The sequence below is a fragment of the Mycteria americana genome, chromosome Z (assembly GCF_035582795.1).
Source record: "Mycteria americana isolate JAX WOST 10 ecotype Jacksonville Zoo and Gardens chromosome Z, USCA_MyAme_1.0, whole genome shotgun sequence".
NCBI classification, from domain to species: domain Eukaryota; kingdom Metazoa; phylum Chordata; class Aves; order Ciconiiformes; family Ciconiidae; genus Mycteria; species Mycteria americana.
In genome coordinates this window covers 69,677,859-69,704,851 of record NC_134396.1, presented here as the reverse complement: position 1 = coordinate 69,704,851, position 26,993 = coordinate 69,677,859, and the positions used below count along the sequence as shown (strand labels likewise).

Here is a 26,993-nt window from a genome sequence, read left to right as displayed (position 1 = left end):
GAGTAGCCTTAAAAATTTAATTTTTTCCCCCATCATTGGGGAGTTTAAAGCCCCAACTGGAAGAAGCCATGAGCATACTGGTCTGATCTCCTGGATGACCCTTCTTTGAGCAGGAGGTTGGGCTGGAGAACTCCTGAGGTTACTTCCCACCTGAATTATCCTACAAGCCTGTAATCTTACTAACCAAGGAATCAGGGTGCCTCAAAACGACAGCAAAATGCTGTCCAAGAGACAGCATCGCTTCTGCTTTTCGTGGTTTCTTCTCCTTCATAGCAGGACAGCACCATTAACGTGAGCAGGAGAGTCACCTGGCTTACACGGGCAGCTCTTCTCAGCCCCCCTGAAAATCCTGTTACATCCTCAGGTGCTTATGGCAGCCGTCCATTAAAGAAAGCTGCAGGACAGACAGACTAGCAGCAAGGCAGGCTTGGCCTTCTGAGTGGCGAAACGTCCCTGTTGTTTCTGCGATATTTGGGGAAATAGAGCTCTGTGTACATCCACTGAAAAACCATGCCCATGCTAAAGCAACTCCAGACTCCCTGCCCTGTTTTTTCTCCTTATATAAACAGTTTAGCAAATCCCAGTGATCAGATAACTGCTTGGGCCAATATGCAGCAATACGAACATGCTGTCTTACACCACTTCTGCCTCATCTGGATCTCCGTTTTCTTTCTTATTTTTCCCTACAGCACTCCAGATATTGTAGTTGTTTATTCAATTGGCTTTATTGTTGTGGCCGTCTTTCAAACACCAGCCTGAAATCTGCTAAGAAGCCAGGAACAAGGGAATTATAAGGTTTCCTTGCCAGGTGTCAAATGACAATTGAGGCACATCCTTTTTAAACTGGGCTAGAAGAAAAGGACATTATTGAATATTTAACAGGTTTACACAGGAAGCACTTTGTATATGTACGTGTACATGTGCACTCTGAATGGATTTATTACTGTTTAAACCATTATACAGCATGTTGCTCAAAACAGATGTGATATTAGTGCATTTTGTTTTTCAGACCAAATTTGCATGTCTCTGTTGTATCTTGTTACTAAAAAAGCAGGCAGTTCTCCTTATCACTCAGCAATTCTGATGATATGAAGCTCACTAAAAAAATAAAGGGTGCAAAACAACATTTGGTTTGCATTATGATTTTAATTTTTGCATTGCTGGCCCCTATGTAAAAAGGCAGCCCAAAGGAAGTGGTGAAGACTCTAGGTCCAAATTTTCCAGTGAGGTCTGTAGTGCCTAGGTGGTTTACTGATGAACGTATACAACAGCTCATGTGGAAACTGTTCTCTTGAGTATTTCTGTTACCTCAGTACCTCAGCAGCATTACCTCATCCTTTAAGCCTAGAGACTACAGACAGGAGTGGTATAAAATTGAGCAACAAGGTATAAAGCAACCTCCTGTGGATACTAATGCTTGGTATATGATCCTTGTGCTATGTAACAGGCACATTCTGGCTGAATGATCCATATTTTTCCTGCCATGATTAGGAATTCAGACCCATTCTACACAGAGCCTGGGAGATTCTCATTCCACCTGCACCCATTTCAGTGGAAAAAGGGCAATTTACACCTATGGGATGAGTTTGTATGTATTCTTAGTCAGCGTCACATAGGAAATCTGTGTCCCTACCAACTTCACCCATGTTTCTAAATCCTGGCAGCTCTGTCTCCATCCCTTTCCTCTTTAGTAAGTTGCTGTTAATATCGCTTCTGAAATGAACTGAAAAAGGGATTCAGGGGAAAAAAAAAAAAACCAAGACATTGTCAAAATAGGGTAACCTAATGTTGCATCTGCCAAACTCATTTTAATGGGGTAGGCTGGCATGAATGAAGCAGAAACTGAGGAAGTGAACCAGGAGGGGAGGATAAAAGACACGTAAATGAATAAAAACAAAAAAGCAAGTAGACAGAAAGTAAGAAAATATAAATCCAGTCAATTGCTAGGAGTGCATGTACAAGTGCACATGTGCATGCATTAGAAGCAAACTTTCTCTGGAAGACCAAACAATTCATGACAAACCTTCTACAGTTTTGAGCTGGTGCACAAAAATATGGTGCACTTATGATCACACCAAATTACAAGGAGTCTACTTGTTACAACCTTACCTTACTGACATCAGATGAGTTGCCTTACACCACATATGTTCACAGTGTTTTCATTGCCATAAATTATCAACAAATGTCCAATTCATTTGAAAGAAAAAGGACTTCTTTCTTCACCTGTATTTTGTTGTTGCTGACTTCTGTGCATCCCCACTTTCCAGTCTCATCCCATGTAGCGAGCAAAATGTACCAGGCTACAGAATATGTATTCTGAAAATGCTGCTTAGTGATTCACTTGGGAAGGAAAGAGACATACCAGTAAACCCCGACTCACCCAGCTCCACAACGTAATTTCACCAGACAGCACAGCAGAAAATTTCAAATGTCTTTATCAGCAAGGCATAAATGTATGTGGGTCTACTAATCGTTCCCAGGCATAGGGAAGGAAAGGAAGCCATCGCCTGTTGACTTCTAAATTCGTTAAGTAGGAGCATGGCAATGGCCGACCTCAGTGACAAATTATTTTTTCACTTCACTAGGTATTTTAAAATATTTTAAAATATTTTAAAATACCTAGTGAAGGTATTTTAAATTCCCAGGTATTTCCTGGGAAGAAAAGTCAAGATGAAACAGTATGTTTTGAAAGCTTTCTCCCTGAATCACAACATAAGGGAGAAAATTCATCTTGTATCGAATTGTTCCATTTCAGCAAAACAAAATATTTTGTTTCAAAATATTTTGCATTTTTAAAATTTTTATATTAATTTTGAGAAAACACTAAGTGGATTGGGGCAATACTTTCTAACAGTTCATATTGAAATCACTGCAATTAAGCCGTTTCAACTTAGAGATGAGGGGGTTGCCTTTAAGAGAGAAAAACTGCAGTTTGACAAACCACCACTAATTTGAGACTATTAAGTATTCACATACTTCAGGAGAGCAAAATCTGCCTTTTTGCATCCGCAACAACTTGAGGGTGTGACACTTCTGCCTCTCTCTAATGAAAAGCATTATCAGCAAGTGCCGCACGTCTTTCATCCTTGCACAATTAGAAAGTGGGGAAAAATTTCCCAGGTGGGTGCCTTAAGTTAGACCCTTGCATCTATATTTAGACACATGAATTTCACAAGCAGCTCGAGATGTCAAGCCCCTGAAAGGAGCAATCCTTCCCTCCCTCCTCCCTACCTGCTCACTGTCACCTTCTCCTTGCCCTCTGCCTTGTGATCGAACAAGCATTCATGAACTCTTGTGCTGAGCAGGGCTGGGAAAGAGCAAAAATGTGTCCCTTTAGCTTGGATCACTGCCCTGATCCTTCACTTGAGAAGTGGTGGCAGAAAGACAGGAGCAAGCAGCCGTGGGTAACGAAAGTACTGGGCAATGCTGATCTGTCGCATTGAAAGAAATATGGTCCCACAAGCTGTGAGCAGCTACAGCTCTTTCTGTAGACAAAGGGAGTTTTAGGTAACTATCCCCGTTCAAAAGTGTTCATCTTAGCTCATATTACAGGTTTGTTAGTTTGGGTTTTGGGTTTTTTTGTCAAAAGTAAGAAAATCAAGATGGTGGTATACATAAAAATAGCGAGAGAGAAAGAGGGAATATTTCTGCACCTGCATAGCTCGTGTCAATAAAAGGAGGTTTGAATTAAAGTAATGGAGAATCTAACCCTGATTAAAGTGTATCCCAAATCACAATCAACACATCTTAAGGAGTGAGTGACTTTAGCTCTCAACAAGAGAAACGAGAGTGCTGAATGCTTACTGCCTAGCAAAATAAGTTCATTTTCTGAGCAGCCTGTGTATTTTATTACCTGAAGCCTCTGGGGTCCCCAGTATCATGCAGTAATAGTAGAAAGCACGGATGGATATCCCAAAGTGTTATTGTCAGGCGTGGGCAAAGTACTGGTTCAAGAGAAACTCCTAACGAACTAGTTGACTGCCATCTCCCAACAACTATTTCCAATTTCATTGTCTGGAGGAGGGAAGCATTAGAAGACACCTATTCCTCTAACTATTACTGCATATGTATGGGTATATCCCATACTGTTATTTCTAAAATGAAAGTGCATATCTAAGAGATGTTACAGGAATTGGGGTGAAGGGATACGGAGGTATATTTTTAGTTAATCTGTACATGTTTTTGCAGAAGTGGATAATAAGAGAATTACTGTTTTTCTTCAAATAGATCTGTTTTACAAATAATTCACATGCCCTTCATGCACTAGGAAAGCAGTTGTGAATAACAAGAGTGAAAGTTGTTCCTGATGAGATTTGAAATGCTAATTAATACCTAGGAAACTATCGCTCATTGAAATAATTTTTACATGTTTTATTTTTGTGTGTATGTGCATGTCTGTATGTCCTCCACAGGCTGGAGCAAGAAATACAGAAATTAGAAAGTGAGGAATCCCAAATATCTGCCAAAGAACAAATCATTTTGGAGAAACTAAAGGAGACTGAGAAATCCTTCGACAACTTGCAAAAGGTATTTTAAAAAAAAAAAAAAAAGACACTCGGGCACAGATTGAAACCAAGGTGGACTCTTAGCACTGTTTGAAAGCAGCAGTTATAAGTCATGCACTTATGGGAGGATTGAGGGCAGTTACAGAGCACGTAGCTCAAACCAGGATGAACAAGACTAGGAAAGATATAGAGGCATCAGATCTATTTTGGTTGGGTTATTTGGATTTCCTCTTCCTACTCTGGCTTTTTTTGAAGAGGGGTTTCACAGACTATCTCCCTAGCTTATCTGCAGGGAAACAATGTGAGCTTTTGGCCCCACTGGAAGATGTCAGCAGGATCCTGAAAGGCATCTCAAACTTCCCTGCTCCCAGTGGCACCCAGAGATAGTGGCATTCGCCACAAACGCGACCTCTGAACATTACAGCCTGCAACAAACAGCAGTGTTCTGCTTTTAGTTACACCATGTCCCTCTCCCTCAGCCTCTAATGGCACCTAAACCTGAGGAGCCACATTCCCAGTTACCCATTTAAAAATTACAAAGGACCATTAAAGGAAGCCTAGCATAAAAATCAAGACTTCATGCAAATTACACCCAAAACATAAAAGGTTTAACCAAACATCTTATTTTTTCCCTTCACAGAGTTTCTCACACCAGGATGGTGGTAAGTGCCTTTTTATTATTGTATAGCTTTGGGTTTAACAAGAGTTGTTACTATAGCTTTGTTGCAAAGGTTTACAGAGTGGGGGTTCTTCTCTTCATTGTATGCTTCTGATTTATTGCTAGAGCCATTACCTTTTCCTTTGGTATTGCTATAATGCAAGCACAAACGTCACTACTGTGGTGAAAGAGTATTCTTTTGGAGGAGCTCCACCTCTTCTTATGTGCACACAAGGGGAAAGAACAGCATGGATGACTTAAAACAGACATCGTACAACTTATGTGTTATTGACCCCTTTCACCACGATAGCCCTGCACTGCAGACTCCTTTTCACCTCTCTGTGGTCAATCTTCTCCATTGTATGTGCTCATGCTCTGTTCATAAACAGTTAAATACAATGAGGACTATTCCTAATATACAGGAACAACTATTAAAATTAGATTACTTCACTGATGAACTATATTCTCTGCGTGATGATTCTTACAGAAGGAAGACCTCACATGGGTGGATGAGGATGTAATAATTCCTAGTTTATGACCTCAGTTTATGAACTCAGTCATACTATGTGTGATCAGTCTAAATACCAAGCTATAAATTTAGGTGTCTGAGTGAGCAAATAATATGGTTGGCTCCCAGGAAGCTAGAGACCCTTGTAGTGCCTCTCCAGGACCCTTAGGACCCAGGAAGGATATCACGCTGATCCATCTGCAGATAAATCTGTGCTCCAGACACTCATTCTCAGCACATGTCTCTGAACTGACGAATTTCAAAATACTGAGGTCAAGACTAGCTCCTCCAGCTGCTGGCAAAGCCATGCCCAACTGTACTGTGAGTATAGATGAGGAATATGTAGGATGACCCTAACATTAAAGCACTGGGACACAATGGAAGTTTAATATGTAGTTTATGAGCTGACTTGGAGCTGTCTTTTTGAGGTGATTAATATTACTTAGTAAGAGGGGTTTCTTTTTAACTCAAAGAGCTAGTTCAGAAAGTTTCACTTCTGTTAGCAATATAATTCAAATTTTACTTTAAATCCCATTGTCAAAAAAAAAAAAAAAAGAAGTCCCAGATAGGATGCTCCATGGTAAGAACTTACTCTTCCTTCCTCCTGGAGCATTTGAAATCTGCTACCACAAAGTAAATAAAGATCCAGAATGGCAAATATTTTGTACCTATGAAGAGTTTCACCATGGTTGTTGGTAAGTTTCCAAAAGAGGAATGGTGCCTACAGGAATTAGTACCCAAAGTGCGCAGGAGCTTTTATGACTCCTGCAAGACACGGTCTGCCTCTTCATGTGTTGTGATAAAACGGGAACCAAAGGAAGTCTCAGCTAGCAAATACGAAGCAGTAGTTCCCCTGAGCTATTTTCTTGTAGCAATATAGTATTTCATTGGGTTCAAGAGGACGCTCGCTGCTCTGCAGGTTTTGCCTGCTTTCAGTGGATCCCTCCCTCACAGACTAAGCCAGAAGCAAGGACAGCTCGTGATTTCTGAAAGGTACCAGAAAACTGCAAAATTATGGCAAAGAGAAGAGAGTTCCTCCAGAATAAATGTGCAGGCAGAGGGAGCAGTGGGTATTGGCTAAGTTAACTGGTACCTCTTCTCTTCCAGACCACTTGCTTTGCATATCTTGTGTCTTCCTCTCAGCAGCTGGTCCCTGTGGGCTGAGGCGAGTCATCCTCTAAGCAGTACGGTACTCTGCTCCTCTAGGGATGACCGAGGCTGCAAGCTGTCCTGTTAGCCCACCCGCTGTGGGCACAACGTGATCGTACATCTTCACAGGGTGAAAGTGCAGCAGGTCCTCTGTTTTCTGCTCTGGGACAACAGTCTGTGAGGGTAGCTGATCAGAGCAGTAAGAACACACGTACACAGCTAGCTGCTATCACTTTGGTACCATAGATTTTTCCTTCCTTCAAAAACACGTAGGACTTGCTTTCTTGCAGCAGATCAGCCATCTGTCTGGCAACCATCTGTAACACATGCTGCAGAGGAAAATGGCAAGAGCCATGGTAATACAGGAAGGCTGTGTAAAACACAGACACAAACCAACACCAACCTGTTGGGGCAATTTCTTCAATTGCTGCTGCTTCCTGAAAGACTTCCCGTCCATAAATCTCACATTAGTTTGCCCTGTGTCTACTCCTCCCTTTATTGTAAATGCGATGATGGTACAGAAAGTGATTTATCTCGTCACTGTGTCCCTGTGCATGTTTTTGTGCCATATATATGGTGGTGACAGAGCTTTTGAGTGTGCAGAAAGCACAACTACAGGGAGCTCAGAGCCCAGAGGGGTCCAGGTGAAGGTTGCAAGGGGAAGGGAGAAGTGGTGGTGAGCACCAGTGGCCGGTCAAGTGACTCTCTGTGTCCTTCCCACCCTTCCCAGAAAACAGCTGTGTTTGGCAATGAGCATTTCTGAGCTTGAAGTCATCCAGGCACAATAAACACAAATCCCACGTTTTCCAGGGTATGAACACACTTTGCCTTCATAGAACACCACACGAGAGAAAGCAGAGCAGAAATGCTGAGGCTGGGGGCTGAGGCCCTGTCACCTGCAGCCATGCTTCTGCCAGCTCCTTGGTGGCTTGTCACTGACAAGCTCTCCATTAAACAAGACCTGAGATGGTGCTAGGAATGACATCATTTGTTGCTGCTCAGGTCTGCAGTCAAAACCAGGCATGCTGTAGTGCTACGCTGCACGCACATCATGAACAATGGAAAGGAGAGAGCTCTTACTCCTTGTGTGCGTACGTTTATGGGTCAATGTGTATATAAAATAAAAGCCACATTAAGATCTGATGTAACTCCCTTGACTGCTGAATTTGCCTCAGTGGTAAATTTGCCCTCTGCAGTCTTTGGCCACCTGTATGCAAACTACAGGCTGCTACCTATGAGCCAGCAATGTGCGCTCACAGCCCAGAAAGCCACCCATATCCTGGTGTGCATCAACAGAAGCGTGGCCAGCAGGTCAAGGGAGGTGACTCTGCCCCTCTACTCTGCTCTGGTGAGACCCCACCTGCAGTACTGCGTCCAGCTCTGGAGCCCTCAGCACAAGAAGGACATGGAGCTGTTGGAGCGGGTCCAGAGGAGGGCCACGAAAATGATCAAGGGGCTGGAACACCTCTGCTATGAGGAAAGGCTGAGAGAGTTGGGGTTGTTCAGCCTGAGAAAAGAAGGCTCTGGGGACACCTTACTGTGGCCTTTCAATACTTAAAGGGGGCTTCTAAAAAAGATGGGGACAAACTTTTTAGTAGAGCCTGTTGCGATAGGACAAGAGGTAATGGTTTTAAACTAAAAGAGGGTAGATTTAGACTAGATATATGGAAGAAATTTTTTACAATGAGGATGGTGAAACACTGGAACAGGTTGCCCAGAGAGGCTGTGGATGCCCCATCCCTGGAAGTGTTCAAGGTCAGGTTGGATGGGGCTTTAAGCAACCTGATCTAGTTAAAGATGTCCCAGCTCATTGCAGGAGGGTTGGACTAGATGACCTTTAAAGGTCCCTTCCAACCCATACGATTCCATGATTCTATGATTCTGTACTTCAGCCAACATACAGAAGCCACAATTACAGTAACTCTACTGTTTGCACAAACCTCTGTTTGAATTGTTTTGTATTAGCATATATTTGGCAAAGCTGGGGCTCTGGAAACCTGGCCTGCATTGTTTTGTTCCCAGCACATTGCTTAGAGACTCCTCTGGTTTTCTCTCCTCTGATCTTGATCAGCTGTGCAGCCCAACCACAAAACAGATAAGCATGTTCTCAGAGGAGTTAAGTACAGATCTTCGCAGAGTGCTTTCCACATGTCCTGTAAAAACTCATTAGCGATTGTTTTTCAGTTATAGGGTTTTAAGTAACTTTTTAATCTGCTCTGCATCTATGGCTGCCGCAATTACAGCACCTCTGGCTATCTGAGTAAAAACCATTGATCACCAACCTTTGAGTGCAGCCTGTTAGCCAATTTCCCACCCATCTCACAGACCACCCATCCAATCTGTATCTTGCCAGTTTGTCCAGGAAAAGGCTGTGGGAAACAGTATCAAATGTTTTGCTGAAGTCCAAGTAAACAACATCCACTGCTCTCCCCACGTCAACGGAAGATGTTATTTTGTGGTAGAAGGTGATCATGTTAGTCTGTCATGATTTGCCCTTGGTAAATCTGTGCTGGCTTTTCCCAATCACCTGCTTCATTTGGTTTGTAATACTTTCTGGGAAGACTCATTCCATCACTTTCCCAGGGAATGAAGTAAGAGTAATGGGCCTCTAGTTTCCTGGGTCCTCTTTTGGTCCCTTCCTGTAAATGGGTATGGCATTTTCCTTCTTCCAGTCATCAGGGACATCCCCTGATCTCCATGACTTTCAAATATTATAGACAGTTGCCTTGCAACAATGTCAGCCACTTCTCTTAACACGCTGGGGTGGATTCTGACCAGACCCATGGATTCACGTGGGTTGAGCCCTTGCAAGAGGCCGCAGACCAGCCCTTCCTCCACTACTGACCAGTCAACACGTGAGTCGTTGTAGCTACTTGATCTTGTGATATGGGGTACAGCTACACCAGTAAAGACAGAGGCAAAGAAGGTATTGAGAACCTCTGCCTTGTCAGCAGTGTTAGTGACTAGTTTCCCTACCCTGTAGTAATGGGCCTATGTCTTCCCTGTGCTTCTGCTTAATGCTAACAAATCTGAAGAACCCTTTCTTGTTGTACTTGACAACTTTGGCCAATTTCAGTTCTAGCTGAGCCTTAGGCTTCCTGACTGCATCTCTGCATGCTCTAGCAAGGTTCTTGTAGTCCCCAATGGGTATTTGGCTGCCTTTACATAACCAGCATGCTTCTTTTTTGCTTTTAATTACACCTAAAAGCCTATTGTTAAGCCAGGGTGGTCATTTGTTCAGCCTTCTTCCTTTCCCTTTGTAGAGGATGGACCATTCTTGTGCTTTCAGCAGGCACTTCTTGAATAACTCGCAGCACTCACAAGCTCCTTTGACCTCCATGGATGCTTCCTGTGGAATCCCTCGCAGCTGGGCTCTGAGCATATTGAAGATGGCTCTTCCAAAATTCAGGGTCTTTGTCCTACTACTGGTCTTCAGTGTGCTCAGGAGGATCTTAAATTCCTCAATGTTGTGGTCACTGTATCCAAGGCTACCACTGGTAGTTATGTTGTCAAGTAAGTCTTCTCAGTTTGTGAGCAGTAAATCTAGCAATGTGTTACTCCTAGTTGGCATGTCCAGCATCTGTAGCAGGAAGCAGTCCTCAATGCGTTCCAGGAACCTGATGGACACAGTGCACCACTGTGGGTTTTTTCCAACAAATGTCTGGGTAATTGAAGCCACCTATGAGGAGCAGGTTCTATTGGCCAAAGACTTCCTTGAGCAGCCAAAGTAAGGTTTTGTCAGCTTCATCATCCTGATTAGGAGGTCAGGAACAGGTACCTAACATAAGATCCCCCTTGGTGATGATCCCTCTAATCTTGATCCAAAGGCATTCATTCAGTAGAACTGGCATGGTCTCCAGAGCTCTTCTCTGTACACTCAAATTCCTCTTTTACATAAAGTGCAACTCCACCTCCTCTTCTTCCCTCCCTATCTTTCTGAAAGAGTTTGTAGCCATCCATTGTGTTCTTCCCATCATGTGAGTTTTCCCACCAAGATTCTGTCATTCCTATGACATCTCTCAGACTGGACATGGAGCTCTAGTTCCTCCTGCTTGTTGCCCAGATTACATACATTGGTATACATGCACTTGAGGTGGCTAAACTTAGGATTCTTGCCTTTGGAAAGGGTAGGGGAGCATTCCTCACTGCTCTGGTAGGTGCGCTCATCCACCCTGTTGCTTATGGATATACAAGTATCACCTGTGGACCCTAACCCCCAAGTTCATTAGTTTAAAGCATAATTCACTAAGTCAGAGCCAAGCTATTCAGCTTTTAGCAAAGCTTCCTGCTTAAACCTCCTTTCATGGTCTTACAAATGTGGTGGGAGGGTCATAATCTCTGTTCCCTCTGACATAGCCCCATGGAGCCCCAGAGGGCTTTGCAGGTGGAACAGCCCTGCCATGGGAGCCAGTATTTGCAGAAGACCTCAGGCACTAATTTTAGTGGTAGTCAGACTTTTTAAAGATAATCCAGCCCTTGGAAAATGAGTTCGTCTGACATTTGGCCAAAAGCCTCTGCGTGGGAGCTATTCTGAGCAGTTCTGAAGGTTTAGTTTTGTGTGAGCACCCTTGAAGGATTATCTGGCCCCATATGTTTTCCCAAGCACTTGTCTGTCTGGTAATATGGAAGAGTGCCATAGTCCTAAAACTCAGTTTGTTGTAAGCAGTACAAAAAGCCACAGGACATGTTTTATGGCATCCTTAGATATTAATAACTCATCAAAGGTTGAAATGAAGATATTGAATGCAGTCAGTTCAAATGCTTTAATTTGTGTTCCGTCTTACTTCTCATGCAAATGAAATGCTAATTTGCATCTCATCTGTTCCTTGTAAAATTGATCTCTTGTATCCTTCTTAAAGTTCCTAAATGAAACAGACCTTGTTGCCAGTGAGATACAGGGAAATTAGCATGTTTGTTTCATTTGGGGGGGACGAGACAGGAACTGGTAGAATTATCCAAGCCCCAGCTTCTTCTAATCAAATACCCCATTTCTGACATGTAGCACCACCACTTGCTTCAGAAGAAAATACACAAGAATCCTACCCCCACCATCCCCACCACAGCGTTCCCTTCTCAGGATGATAATGAGAGATTGTCAGGAGCCCTGAAGCTAATTTTTTAATATTTTATTCTAAGTAACATCCAGAGACGTTTCTAAACTAAGTCAATATTAACAACATCTAACACTTGCCTAGGTATTGTCTTCTAACACAGGACGCAAAAAAACCCATCTTACTAAGGTCCACAGACATGTACACCATCAAAGTGAGCGTTTCTCCATCATGCTGTACAACTGATCTTGCTTACTGCTAGATGTCAGTGATGCTAGCTGCCAGGATGGTCAGCTCAGTTCCCTGTACAGGCACTGGGGAAAAACAAACACTTGCAAAGGATTTTGCCTCCTGCAGTGCCCTGGGATGAGAACTGTACCCTAAACGTGCCTATTTATTCTCATGGACTGCAAAAGAATTCAGGGTGAATAGTTAAGCAACACAAGTCTTCATTGATTACGCCCACATCTGGACAGATAGGTCTGTCACTCAAGTCACTGGATGAGTGTGTACTGAAACTACTGTTCCAGCAGTACGCTCTACGTGGTGAATAATTACTAAATTTCTGCCATTTCCAGAACACAAAGTGCCTTCTTATTCTGGCCCAGAAATACAGTCCCCACTTCTTTCTTCTGATAAATTACTTCAGTTTTCAATAATAGCCTGCTCATTTGCTGGTGATATTTCCTAGAATAACGACATCAAGCACTGTACCAATTTCTCATCAGAGGCAAGAAACCCTGCGAAAGAAAGCAGCTGTTGCTGGCCATTGGTCAGTCATCTCTGTCCTGAACAATTACTTCTCCTAGGGTCTACTGCTAAAAGTAAAAAACTCTGAGGAAAAGAATGCATTGAAATTATAAAAGCCCATTTGCCAAGAATGACATTTGTCCACTGAAGTATGAAATAAAATACTATTTCACTGGCCAAGGTTTTTTTCACATTCATCTTTTACAAACTGAGCTTATATACTAACTTCCTGGCCTTCCAGAATTAATTTTCACTGTGCCTCTGTGCCACCCTTCTCTGATGCAGGAAGGGTGAAAGGGGACCTCCTTACCTGAGCCACCTACAGTGCTCCATGAAGGGACGGAGTGTCTTCTTGGGGACTGTGATTACTACCTTCCTGCACCCAGCAGCTGGTGGCCACTGCAGGCTGTTAAGGCAGTAAAACCATTTCACAAATACCAGGCCCAGTTTTCCTGCCAAAGGAGCAGACTTCGGGATTTGAGGTGGCACATCATGTCTTTGCTGAGGTTGCCACCAGGGGTAGGGTTTTTGTCTGGGGTGGGTGTTAGCCCGTAGGGAACGTGATGAAAGTATCTCCCTTCACCAGCTGCAGTCAAGCAGCCTACAACAGCACACTTCGTGTTCTCTCCTTTCACCAGTTCACTTTTAAGGTCTGCGCTGGTCTTCCCATCTCACCTGCTTATAAAAACAAGAGGCACCGAGGAAGGCAGATTCTGCCTCCCACCCTGACACACGGACCAGGCCGTACCGAGGGCTTGACAACTTAAATTATAACCAGCAAAGTACCCCTGGAGGAAAAAGAATGCTCTGTTTAACACCAGATAGGATCTTATGTTTGAACAGAAATTTAACCGTTTCCATACAAAACTGAAAACATTTCCAGTTGAGAGGAAAGAATGTGATTTTTTTTAAATTTTTTTTCCTTTTTCATTTTGGTTTGGCGCCTGAACTGTAAGTCAGTTATTTTCACATCTCTCCTCTGAGCTCTGCTTTTAGCTCAGCCACTGAATGCTAGCGGAATGATATATGCTATCTGGTTATATTTAACCCAGCTACAAAACATCTCCCGGTAAATATTTGTAAATTTCTTTAATGTCTCTTCTAAAGAACATATTTAGCTTATGCTAAACAGCCATAAGCTCAAATGTAAAACAAGTTAGTCCTTTAAGATAGCTTTCTACTAGTTCAGTGTTCATTAATGAGTGATGGCGCTGGAGAACTGGCAGGCACTTAATACCTACACGACGGGCACCCTATCAGTATCTATACGTGATCTCATCATTAGCTAAATTTCAGCTTCAAGAACAAAAAGCCAAATGCTGGTTCAATAATATCGGAAACAACCAGTGCAAAAGAACTGGCCTTTCATCCCATTCAGTCAACACTAGCATTTTTAGGCTTTTATATCTGTATTTGAAATGTCATGTATTCTGGGTATCACGTTAGGTTTGTTCCTTACCTTCCCCCTCTCTCCCCACCGTTTTAAAGGTCACAGACTTGATAAATCCAGAACCTCCTGACAAATAATTTTATGTGTTCAACTGACATAAGGTTTGAGTCATCTGGACCCATTCCCTCCTGCCTCAGCTAGTCTATTGAACACCAATCACACGACAGTGACTTTGCACTATGTTTGCTTTGATCCAATTATCCAGTACAAAGCTCCAGTGACTATTGTCAGGGCTAACAACACTCTGCTGTCTAAGCAATGAAGCCACTGGGGCTTGTAGCACGAATCTAACTGTTTCCTGTTCTCTGACACCAGATGCAGTAAATTACATTTACTCCCAGATCCCTGAACTCCCAACCCTCTATTCACGAACAGCAGAACCAGTTCCTGGGCGGGACGGAGCAAGCAGAGTAGCTGGTAAGTCTCAAGGAGCAAAGTATTATAATACCAGTCCACTAGCCATGAACTTTTTTTGTTATATTACCTTAATGGGTCTGGTGTCCCGATATCATTTAAAAGCCAGGAAATGCCGCTTGATTTGTATTTTGTAAATAAGTCAAGGCTTTTGAGCAGCAATGAGTACTCTCAAAACAATGTAGTGGAACTACATACAAGTAGCATAGGAAATGCGTCCAATTTTTTTATGTGGAAACATTCAATTCTTTCAAGCTCTGCTGATACAAATACATGGTATTTAGGCCAAGGTTTTATCTCCTCCATTGTACTCATTGTACGTGCAACTCCCATTAAGACGAATGAGACAGACAAGCATTCACAAGACCCCATACACGCTTCAAAATTTTATGTCATTTTATACTTATTTGTATTCTTTTTTCTTGGAGAAAAGGTGGGGTGAATTACGGCATGTTTTCTGCTTGGAGTCATACAGAGAATTTTCTAACACTTATTTTTCCGATTGAGTACGTGTCTTAAATTTAACAACGTGATTGTTAAAAGCTGTTAAAAAAAAAGCTGTTAAAAGCTGTTAAAAGATTCTTATTTTCAAGATCCTTCTTTTCTAAACAATGTATTCCCTATCTCAAGACCAAATTGCTGGTGGCTACTTAAGAGGTGTCGCAAGGAGTGGAAATGAAAGATGGCTTATGTGAAGAACGGGTTAACAAGCATAGCAAAGCAATGTCTGCAGCTAAGACACTGTACACAGCTACATGATATGTATTTTGTTCAGAGGTCCTGTTGCAAGCCATTCCAAAAGCTTCCCTTCCACCAGTGCTTATCCTGATCTGTCTTAAAAGCAAGCTTTTCCCTGTGTGTTTTGTGCCATTTTTGTCAACACCAAGAATAGAATAATTTCTTTCATTCTTCAAATGACCCAGAGGCCTTGTTCATGTAGTTCTTATAAGAGTATCGTGTGTGTGCAATAGCTTAAAGAAAAGGCACCAGCATACATGCTCAAAGGTAGCCTGTAAGCATCCACCTTAAAAGAAGCTCAAAGTCTATTAAGATTTTTTCTTTAACGAACAGCCTCTGAATCCACATAACAGGCAGAAGCTAGATCCTTTCGTTGGGATCTTGTCGTGAAGCACTGCATCGTGTTACACTGTAATTAAAGCTCGTGCAGAAAACTTGTATGTATGAATACAGGCTGTCATCTTCAAGCACTGCTTTCAGTTTCAACTCTATTGTCAGATAGTTTTGCATTGTATTAATAGAGCACATTTTGCAGTAAATAAGCTCTGGTTAAATAAAGACATTTTAGAAATCAACATTAGTTCAATTTTCAGCTACTTTGACAAGCTGGGCTGCTAGGTTTTCCTGCAGAGAACAAACATGGTGCATACAGGCAGATAACCCGGGTTCTTTTATTCACTTCTCCCATGGCAATGCATTTCACTAGTGAACAGCTTTCTAAGAAACTCGCGTATATTTATGCATTTACTTGGACAAGTAGCTTTAACGTAATCCCTGGGGCAGGTGATAAACCTCATGTTACGTCAGTATCTTAAAAACACTGCTGCTGAAATCACAGTAGAAGAAATGAAAAGAAAATGTTAACAGTGGCAAATGCTTAAGCAAATTAGCCGAACATGAAGTACACAAGGACCACACCTGTTAACTTTCTAGGTCAGATCAGCCAGTAGGGCAGAGCCTTCCAAGCAGTGCTAGGACTTGTTGCACATCTTCCTAATAAGTAGGACGATTGTTACTTATCAGTACTCCATACCATAGATAAAAAGATGTGTCTGGCAACTCTTCTTAAATATGGCCAGGCCCACGTGATTTCACTATCAGATTTTCCTTATCTGCTTCTGAATTCAGGCCCATTATGCAAGCCTTCTTTTAACACACACTACTGAATGAAATTCGTTCATCAAAACATGGAGGGCCGGACAGATTGCACCCTCTTCTGCACTAAAAGTATATGCAGTAACATGGTACTCAACTATTTCACTGAAAAATCAGCAGCCTTTACTGAAGTCATGCCCCAGATAACATTTTTATTTTTCAAAGAGGAGGAGAAGCACAGGAGCTCCAGGGGAGCTCAGGATGCTGCTTCTCACCAAGAAGGTAGCAGGCGGCCAGCTGCTGGGCTGGCAGTGCCCTCTCTGCAGGGCTGTGGTGCTCAGGACAAATCAGGAACTTCTGCCCATCAGAGGTGATTTTCCGGATGTGCTGTTGCTCCCTCATAGTTCAGCTTTGCTTCAGTTCAGCTGGCTGCCACTCAAAAACCTGCCAGGGTGTCAGTTTTAGCGTCTGCACCATAGGCTAGCCAACCCCTACTTTTACCTCTGTGATGTCTGCAGTTGTTGAACAATTATCTGCCTGAGCAGCCCTGGTGAGGTCAAGTGATGTTCAGAGCCCACTCACCCAAGGCCTGGGGCCAAGCCAATAAACAAAATTCCTCTTCCTTTTCTCCTCCCCCTCACCTCCACCCAAGAAACTGCACCTAGAAGGGAGCAAATTCCACGGTGTTAGTGGTGGCACCTGTGTCTTTTTGTTTCACTACCCGTATAAGTCGGATTAAAGGCTTCAGGGCAGTTACTTGCATGAGACTTGAAGGACACTTGCCCACCAGCTCCTGGGCTGGGACAGTCCCAAGCAAGTGATCCATGCCAGCTCCTCTCTGAGCTGCACCACGGTGCAGTCTGCCACAGCTCCTTGGAGCAACCTGCTCCAGGGCTTAACTGTTACTGGCCTTGGGGCAACAGTGTTTTTCCTTATTTCCAGCCTAAATCTCCCTGTTTCAGCCCATGCCAGCTGCCCCTCAGTCGCCCGCTGCACACTTCAGAGCAGAGCCCAGCTCTTTGCCCCGCAGCCTTCTCCTGGCTGCTGGGGCTGCTGTGGGACGGCCAGCCATGAAAACTCCAGCACGGGGAGGGAGATCAGAAAACTGATATCCCTACTTCGTTGTGACAATGGGCACCTTGTGCTCAGGATCATTACAGCTACGGACACAGCTAGTCCACAGACCTCCCAAAGCAGTGGCAAAACACAGTCCTTACGGATATTCCCCTAGCTTGCAGTGGCCAAGGCGAGATGCCTGCTTCTGCAGCCCAACTCCAGCCTTCAGCAACACCTCTCTCTCAGAGGTAGCAACGTGCCTTTGCCCACCGGCACCTCCGCCCTCCGGCCCCATGCAGGTGTTTGTGCAGCGTTGCGCTGGACCTAACCAGCCCTTCCAAGGCCGACCAAGGTCTGTGCAGATGCACGCAGCACGTAGATGGCCAGACCCCCATTTGGCTGGGCTGCCTACCAGACTGCACTCCCGGGGGCCAGAGGAGACCAGCTCGCAGGGGCCAGCATGCCCCCACTCAGCAGTACACGAAGTTTCTCTCTAGAGCTATAGGGGGGGTCATGATGCATGTCATAATAAACTTCCTATTGCTGATGAAACACTTTGCTTTAAGGATACAGGAAAAAAAAATCTACTGTGTGTGAATAATAAGACTGAGGGAATATATTAAAGCAAGAGTAATTTTTTTATATTCATGATTTTTTAAATAGAAGCATACCAAGCTACATGGGTTTTGGGGGCAAGGATATTCTGTACTCACTTGAAAATAAATCAGGAAAAAAAGCCAACACATCAGTTTGTGGTGTCCTCCGGTAAGACAAATCACGATTATACCATTGAGGTTCATTGATGGAAATGGTCACCGTAAGTTTCACAAACACTTGTCACTGTCTGTGGTAATTTGTAATTACGTGTCTGTGGATGTCTGTCCAGGAGCCAAAATGTCTTCATCTGCATACAAGGAATGCTTAAACAGATGACCATTTCTGGAAAATCTGTGAGACCTTTTCACATATTTCTTTGAAAAGCTGTCTAGTGAGATGCCGTCATATCTCAAAATGGGTGTTAGAGCGGTGTAGACTGCCTGTCTATTCCTACTGTGTGGTCTCTACAATTTTCATCTTGTTCCTGCGTCCTTCTTAACTGCTAGAAAAGCTTCCTTGCTATTCTAAAGCAGCATCCCTTACACACATGTTTTTACCTGTTGTTTCATGACACTTCGAAAATCAGTTCATTATTACTTTTTTCTTCAACTTTGGCAACGTTGCTTAGGCCTAATTCAAATAAATGAGGGAACGCTTCTTGGCCATTTTGTACATTCTCTTAACCTGCAAGCAGAGGTCACTGTCGATGCCTGGGTGTGGAAGCTGAGAGACCTGCCCTGCCACGCATCTGCGGGAGAAATTATCCCATTCCTGCCTGATTTTGTTTTCCCACCTGTAGAACAGGGATAAACAATGTTTCTTCACCTCTCTAAAATGTTTTGAATGCTACGGATGGAAGAGTTAAGCAAGAACAAGCATTGATAATAAAACAGTCTGGGTGTGACTTGCAGCAAACAAAACTTGTTACATCAAACTGGCAGTTTGATGGCAGAGAAGGAAAAGATAGTAGAGAGGTTCCTGGAGATGAGTTTCTCTCTGAATTTTGAGGCAAGTTCAGAAAGGAAAGGTTAAGGGCAACCTGCATGCTGTCACCTCCCTTTGCCTAAATTACACCTAACCCAAGTGCTCTCGGTGCTCCTAATTGATCAGAGACAGCTCCACGCGACGTGAGCTGGAAAGACTAGGTCCTGTTTGCCACAGGTATGCCTAGCCTCCAGCTACATAAAAAGCTGTAGTGTAATAACGATCTCTGTCCACAGCGTTGCGTCCCACCTCTAACGTAGAACGCTTGGCCCTTTAGAAGCAGGAGGTAGGAAAAGGGGCACCGTAGTTTTCTTTGTCTGTTTGGCAATTAACCATTCACTGGCTTTTTTTGTTGTAACATGCACTTCCTCTCTTGTTTCCATTCAAGCTTTGTGCACCATGGAAATTAATGTGGAGAAAGACAAACAGACAGGAGAGACCAAGATTGTCTCTGCTTCACCTATTGGCCCAGATGAGGCCCATCAAAGAGGATTCAAAGTCTATGATGATGGTACCAAGGTAGTCTATGAGGTTCATTCTGGTGGCACAGTAGTAGAAAATGGAGTACATAAATTAAGCTCAAAGGACGTAGATGAACTTATGCAAAAAGCTGGACAATCAAGTGTAAAAGGAGGGTATGAAACAATGACTGTGTCAGACAGAAATGCGGTAGCCGATGGAAACCTTAGCCATATGAAGGAGCAAATGCTCTTCAAGGAGGCAAAGCTGGAAATGGTACACAAACCCAGCAAAGGGCATGCTGTGAACCCTCAGCCCCACGACAAACCCTGCGGTGGCGAAGCCCTGGAGGCCAGCGCCGATCAGCCGGTGACAATGATATTTATGGGCTACCAGAACATCGACGATGAAGAGGAGACGAAGAAAGTGCTGGGCTATGACGAGACCATCAAGGCAGAGCTGGTCCTGATCGACGAAGACGACGAGAAGTCGTTGCGGGAGAAGACAGTGACAGACATCTCCACCATGGACGGGAACGCCGCTGAGCTGGTCTCTGGCAGGCCCCTGTCAGACACGACAGAGCCCTCCTCTCCCGAGGGGAAGGAAGAGAGCCTGCCCTTGGAAGCTGCCCCAGGTACACAAAAGAAAAAGCGCTGTCAATGCTGTATTGTCATGTGAACACCTCCTCCTTCCCTCTCCGGGCAGCTCCATCACTTACCTAGACCTCACTGTACTTCTAACTGCAATACTGTGAACTGGAAGTGAATGCCTCCATTGCCTTGCAGTTGGGTTGCTTTGCTTTCTAGTTCTTCAGGAAGAGGAACGCATGATTATTTTCCCATCAGACATACTATTTGGGGTTTGGGGAGGGGTTGGGGGGGGTTTTGCTTCTTTTTTTTAGTTGTTGTTGGGTTGGGTTTTTTTTCCCTTAATATTGCAGAGTGAGAGATAAATGGGAAATGGAACAAACGTTTTCATATTTATTTGATTTTTATATATATATTTTATATATATATATAATGAAAACACTTTTTACATTTTTCTTTGGATATCGGGCAGGCTTGATCAGATTCCTAGGATTTTGTGGGAGTCTGAGTTTCACAGCAGCCAGATATGAGAGCCTTAAAAAAATGTTGCTTCTCTTTTTTAAAGAAAAATCGCATTTAACCATTATTTTATAGAGCCTATTTTTTATTTCTTGGGAGAAGGCTTAGGTCATTTTACTGTTTTAATTTGCTAAAACTCAGACAAGTCTTTCCCAAAAAGTTTGCATAGTTTTGTTTTATAGTAACTTTCCAGTTTAGTTTGAGGTGTCAGAAAACCCCATCAGCCATTTCTGCTTATTGGTGATACCAAAAGTGGACCTTAATTATTCTTTCTAGAAAATGTATGAATGATGATTTTGCCTTATATAAATCTTCCAGATTACAGTATTGTATGTGTACTTCATCTCCCCAAATTAAAGTTGAAATTAACTTGACATGAAAAAGATGCAGCTGTCACACCAACTGAAATGGAGTCAGTGATCTAATTACTTGCCTTTCAGTAACTCTGCCAATGTTTATACATGAAGTTTTCCTGCTGAACTCCAGTAGATGAGAGATATTGCTTTCTATTTCCTTAGAATACAAATGAACTTCTCTCGCAGTCTGACCCTGTTCCCGCTGGATTCAGTGACAAAATCCTCAGTGCTGGGAATGGGGGCAAGGCCAGAGTTTTATTTTGTAATTCTTAGGGAAGTGTGATTTCTCATAGAGTGTACCTCCAGTGCACCCACGTAATGACAGGCGATGGGTCTGATCCTGCCCTGCTCACCCAGGTAAAACTCCCGTGGAGGCCCACCGGAGTTTTGTCGGAGCAGCTGTTTCAGGAGAAGATCCTACAGCCACAAGGCTAACATTTTCAAAAACTGCTGGTGGTTTTGGATGCTTCATTTTCTGGTGTGGCACACTTCAAAGAGGCCTGATTTCCAGTAAGTTTTTCTTCATCTGCCCTCTGAAAATCAAGCCTGTTAAAAACAACTCAAGGTGAAAATGTAAAAAGGCAAAGGCATCCAAAATCAGTAGATGTTTCTTTGTTTCTTGGTCCTTTGATTCTTCTAACCACAATGAAAAAGCAGCCAGCTTTTTCATGGCGTGATGTTACGAGCCTGATTCTTGTCTCACACTGGTTTCGCTTAAGTGTAGCTTCACTCACTCTAGTGGAGTTAGTCTGGATTTATAACTACAGAAGTGAGATTAAAAATCAGGATTTATATTTTCTGATAGTGTTAAAAAGTACCGAAGATTATTTTGAAGTGTCTTTGAAACTATCAGACTTTAAAAATCAGTAACAGCAACTTAAAAACAAAATAAAAACTTAAAAAAAAAAAAAAAAGAAAGAAAGAAAACAACAAAAAGCAAAAAGCCTCTTTTCAGTCTGAGGTGGTTCCTATGATATTTCTGTTCTTTCTTGGATGGTGCTTTTACTGCATTAATTGTTAGTTCAGAGCATCCGATTAAACAGAGTTCTTGCTCTGTACTCTTTTCTTTCTGTGCCAGTAAAAAAGACGCTTGTTCATGGCGGTGGTAATATGAGGCACACCGAAAACATACACCCAAAAAAAAATGCAAAAGGTAGTTCCTGCGTTAGGTCACTCAGCCATCAATATGGAGCTGGTCAATGTAACGTCTCACCACTGCTCAGGTGACAGTCAGAAAAAAAAAGCCAGCGGAGAGTAGGAAAAGACAGCCACATCCGTATGACACCTGCAGAAATTTTGCTGGCCTCCATATCTGCTGCAGTGGCCGGATTTAATAGACTTCCACACGCTCCCGCTGCCTCCCCTGGGGGTTTTGGGATGGGAGAAGGACCAAACTCACCCACAGAAGCTGTGCACATCATCCCTTGACTCAGGCTTAAGTGGTTAAGTTTTATCAAAGAGGGCAACGGCTGCAGAGCCCCGCGTTGCGACAGTAGGTCTGGTGGCTGTTTGTTGGAAACTAGCAACCTGTGTGTTGGGTTTTTTTGATTGGATTGTGTGGGGTTTTTTTCTTTTTTCCCAGAAACGCTAAGCATTTACAAATCTCAGCATTTCTTAAAACAAGACCCTGAGTTTTCAACCCCAGGGTGGCCTGGCAAGGCTGTCCCCAGGCACGTTTAGGACCCCAAAGCAGTGCAATGCAAGGGGTGAAGCTCTTTCCCTCTCGCCCCTACTCCGTGAGTGCCATGGGAGCCAGGCACGCTTTGCAATAGTTCTCTCACTCTGGGGCCTGTTCACCTCACCAGTAACGCTCGAAAACAAATCTTCCAGCCATCTCCTCCTGGCCTGGCCAGTCGTCTCGTTGCTCGTCACCCTTTTCTCTCCGGGTGTGATGACACCTTCATGGCCACTCTGGCCTCCCGGTGTCTTCCCATCCCAATCTTTATTCCCTTGCCGCTGCTCTCCCCTATGGACATTTTTTCCCAAAGCCCTCTGTTTGGGAAGTCTGGGGTGTCATCTTTACCCTAACCCGCTCTGTCCATGCATCTCTTCAGCCACGTGCTCCCCTGTCAGATGACCTTCTGGTTCAGCACAGACTCAGCATTTTGGGGATGACTCCCTCAGCGGCCAGCTTTGGGAGATGCTTGCTGAGGCTGGGGCCAGAACGTGTCGGAGACCACTGCACCATCTAAGGCACAACGTGGCGGGGAGATGGTGGCACGCAAGAGTCCAGAAGTGGCCCTTTAGTGGTTAGAAGTAGAGCACAAGCCTTAAACCTTAAACCTGCCAAATATCTACTGCTCAGTACTTGTAGCTAACATTGAGTGCCTAGGAAGGCCAGTGTTTTTTATGTGTTCATATGAACTCCATGGTTAATGGGCCCCAAAAGATCCAGAAAAGCTAAAGGTTTGTCTGCATAGGGTTTGTCTTTACGGGTCAAAGGCAGTTCCACATCTGAGGTCAGGAAAAACACGAAACAGGAGCAAATTGGTCTGAACTCGGAGGGCCTTAGCTACGTCGGCTGAAACACATTTACTCCAATCATCCTCCTCCGCAAGGGCAGCAGCCATGCCTGGGCATCGGCGTGTCCCTCCTAGCCATTAGCCTGCAGCCAAGTAACGTGGGAATTCAAATGCATTACCCTAGGCTGATGAATGTAAACAGGTTTTCCAGGGCTGCTTTGGGCTTCGAAGGGGTCGGTTTTCCCCTCGCCCTCGGATAGGAAGCTGTCTGTGGAAATTCATGCACAATCAGGCGCGAAGGAAGAGGTCCACTTTACGGTCAAGCAGAGAGAGATTTTTGTAAGGATCATTATGGGAGCAGTTTTTTGTACTGTTTTAAGCAAACTCCCTGTCTGTTTAACTTATGCCATCACACGTACATTATCAATTTCAGCGTGAGGGGATACAAAAAAGTAGAGTCAGAAACTGGTTCAGTGATAGCATTTTGCCACAACAAACTGCTCGCCTTAACTTTTGTAAGAAAAACAAAAAAAAAACTCTTTTCAGTGTATCTTTTCCTAGACTGGGAAAAAGTAACCTATGAAACTTTTTTATATTTTATATTTTCTAAGTTTCTATGAACCCACTTTCCATGTTGTCCCTCGTTTGCATTCAGGGACTGTTTCTTTTGCAAACCACTGCATTTTACTTCCATTCTTTCTTTTTTTTTAACAGAAGAAAAATACAAATCAAAAACCACAGCATTATGATTAGTGGCTAGGCAATCTCTTTCAATTACAAGAATATCAATACAGAAAGAAAAGAATTACAGGGTTGTTTTCTTTTTTTAATTTCCCGTGGCTGATGTACTGTATGGTATATGTTTACAGAACTCCTCTGGTCTGCCTTTGTGATGTTATCTAAATGAATGACAAAGTAGGTATGATGTGCCATTTGACAGTTTGCCTTAGCACTCTTGGGTTTCCTTCTTCTTTTTGTATCTTTCTTTTCCTTATTTTTTTCCAAAAAGTGCAGGCTGTATTCCAAAGCTGTATAAACACAACATTATCTTTCAATCCCCAGCAAGAGAAGTGTGCACAAGCCCTTCTCCATGAAGCGTACCTCTACCAGTGCAATAGAAGACCTCAGCCCTGCAAACAAAAACGCATACACCTAATTCTGCTGTGTGTAGACCTATTTCAGTCAACAGGACTACTCACAGGAGGAATGTGTGTAGGTGTCTGCAAGATCAGGGCATGAATGATTAACACAGGGTGTAGTTTGGGTGTTATTTGTGTACCTGTACCAATTTTATGCACTGCTGAGTTTGCCCAGCGTGGTGTAATCCTAGAGGCTAACTCTGAGCATTGCTACTTCTGCTGAGAAAAACGCAAAACAAAATGGTGCTTAGCATCTGGTCGGATCAGGTCCCGAGTCAGCATTGCTACCATGGCAGTGGTATTCATGAGCAAATATTAAGTGGAACTTCCCTGACAGCTAATATATTAGTCCCCTGCCGTTCTACCTAAGTTCACTACTCATTAAAATGATAGAGATACAACAAATTAATCAGAGCAGAAAGATAGCATACAGAGTTGCTAGAGAAATAAAAGGTGTTCTACCTTCTGATTTAGTCCAACATCCAAATGGCATACTTGGAAAGTAAGTGGGGATATAATAGAAAACGTAGTATTTTACATTTGTGTATTTTTTTAAGGAATAAATATTTTTGTAATGAGATACAAACCCTAAATGGGGATTGAGTTTCTGAATATCATCCTACTCATGACATTGAGCCTTTGAACTTTTTCATACGTTTATGACAATGCCCAGCTTCTTGGGATCTTTTGTAGACCTAACCACAATTTTCTCCACGAAGCAGGATCACAAACTTTTTAAAGAGTAAAGTTAGAAAAGTAGAATCCAATATACCTGCTATGAACACAGCTAAATAAGTGAATTTATTTCACAGAAAAAGGTGGACCTATGCTTTCTATAGCTAGACAAACTTCTTTATCTAGAAAGCCAACGCAGTAGGCAATAGCTACCTACTTTCAGTAGAGAGGTATGGCTAAATAGGAGAACTATATGTTTTTTCACTTTGTCATACTTTATCCAACATGAGATTTCAAAATGCAAGAGATAGTGCCACAGGAAAGAGGAGAAGAAAATCATTTAGACAAAGTAGAGGATTTTCCCACAGGCTGAGATGTGGCATCTTTATTTTTTCTAAACTCACTCAGTTTCAACCAGTTTTCTCTGTCTATTAGAAAGTTTAGGATTTGCTCAGATTATGTTTCATGAGCCTTCTGGGCAGCAAGAGTAAACTTTAGTTCTGAGCTTAATCAGAGGTTGCAGGCTATGACAATATCCAACAAAAATGTGGACTGTAATTTTTGTATGTAAAAGAGTAAGTTGTATAAAATGGCTGAATTTATTAAGTTTAGAATATAAACGGATTGTCATCTAGTCCAAAGAGAATATGACTCCAACTTGTAATATAAACTTATAATAATAACTTAGCTTGTAAATAGTGGCAAGGGTGCATGAAGTTCTTAAAAATGTCCCAGTTGTACTTAAAATCAAAGCATTACAAAGCTGAGCCTTTTTCCTCATGGGTTCAAAGAGTCTTGCAAAATCTATAGCTTTTTTCCTGTGGTGGTTCCACTTAGGCTGTTCAGTGGATTAAGAATAGGCCGTTTTTCTTAAGAGCAAACTTGTGGAGAATTCTGAGCCCCTTCCTCCAGTTTGCAAAAGCTTCTCTTATTTTGAGGGTTTTTGCTGTTATTGTATTGCAAGGTTTTCCTGCAATTGTTTCCCAAATTCTTCTCAAAGGAGGATTTAGGGGTTTGTTTTAAGAATTAATCTACTTCAGAAATTGAAAAAAACCCCACCTTAATTAATTTTTTAGAATTAGCTAAGTAACTCAAATCCACTCGTTTGGGTATATTTGTACATGTTTAACTTACATTGGTATGTTCGTGATTCATACCTGAATTTAGACCTTGCATATCTACTCAGTAGGTCTGTAAGACCTAAAGACTCACCCATGAGCATAAAATTAAGCACCCAAGCAGCCCTTTTTAGTTTAATGGGATGACCCAGATAAGTGAAATTTAAGCACATGCACAAATGCTTATAGGGTCTGGTCTTTAAACAGTATGCTACAAGCAAGGCTTATGCTGCTTTAACTGTGTCTTCTCATTCCTTTAATTAGATAGATTTTTAAATGGTGTTGTGAAACTGGTGCACTTTTCCGCAGAGAGGGGTTTAGAGCATGGTCTCCTTGCTGACTGTGTTTGGAAGTAGACAAGCACCCCCCCAGGAACTCTCAAAACTCCCAGTGCCTGAAGAGGGTGGGAGTGAATTTCATACCTGCACAAAAACACAACAAAAAAGAGGCAGTGTAAGTTTTTCTTCCAAATTTTTTCCTCTGCATGCCTCTGCTCCAGACTCTGCCTGTCCCCTGTCTCTGTACTTGCTCTCATTCTGGACACCATGGCTCAGCTGCTCCTTTTTCTCCCCTCTCTCTGCTTCCCTTTCTGTACTCTCCTATGAGCAAAGACAGGGGGCAGAAAAGAGAGACTGGAGTTAAAAAACCTCACCTCAGGCCTCTTGGCATTAGTCCCAAGTGAAAAGAAATGATGGTATTCTGTCCTCAGTGTTTGAACATCTT

The 26,993-nt window shown here is 42.9% G+C and overlaps 1 protein-coding gene across 3 annotated transcripts in view; it reads left to right on the top strand.

Moving 5' to 3' along the window:
• PALM2AKAP2 (PALM2 and AKAP2 fusion) overlaps positions 1 to 26,993 on the top strand; it is a 277,549-nt gene that overhangs the window by 108,702 nt on the left and 141,854 nt on the right. Inside the window, exons 4-7 of one of the 3 annotated variants that reach the window (XM_075488516.1) lie at positions 4,413 to 4,527; positions 5,146 to 5,167; positions 14,387 to 14,488; positions 19,344 to 20,048. In XM_075488516.1, the coding sequence (XP_075344631.1) occupies positions 4,413 to 4,527; positions 5,146 to 5,167; positions 14,387 to 14,488; positions 19,344 to 20,048 (944 nt within the window). The remainder of the gene's footprint in view (positions 1 to 4,412; positions 4,528 to 5,145; positions 5,168 to 14,386; positions 14,489 to 19,343; positions 20,049 to 26,993) is intronic. The other 2 variants (XM_075488517.1, XM_075488518.1) reach the window with 2 other exon arrangements.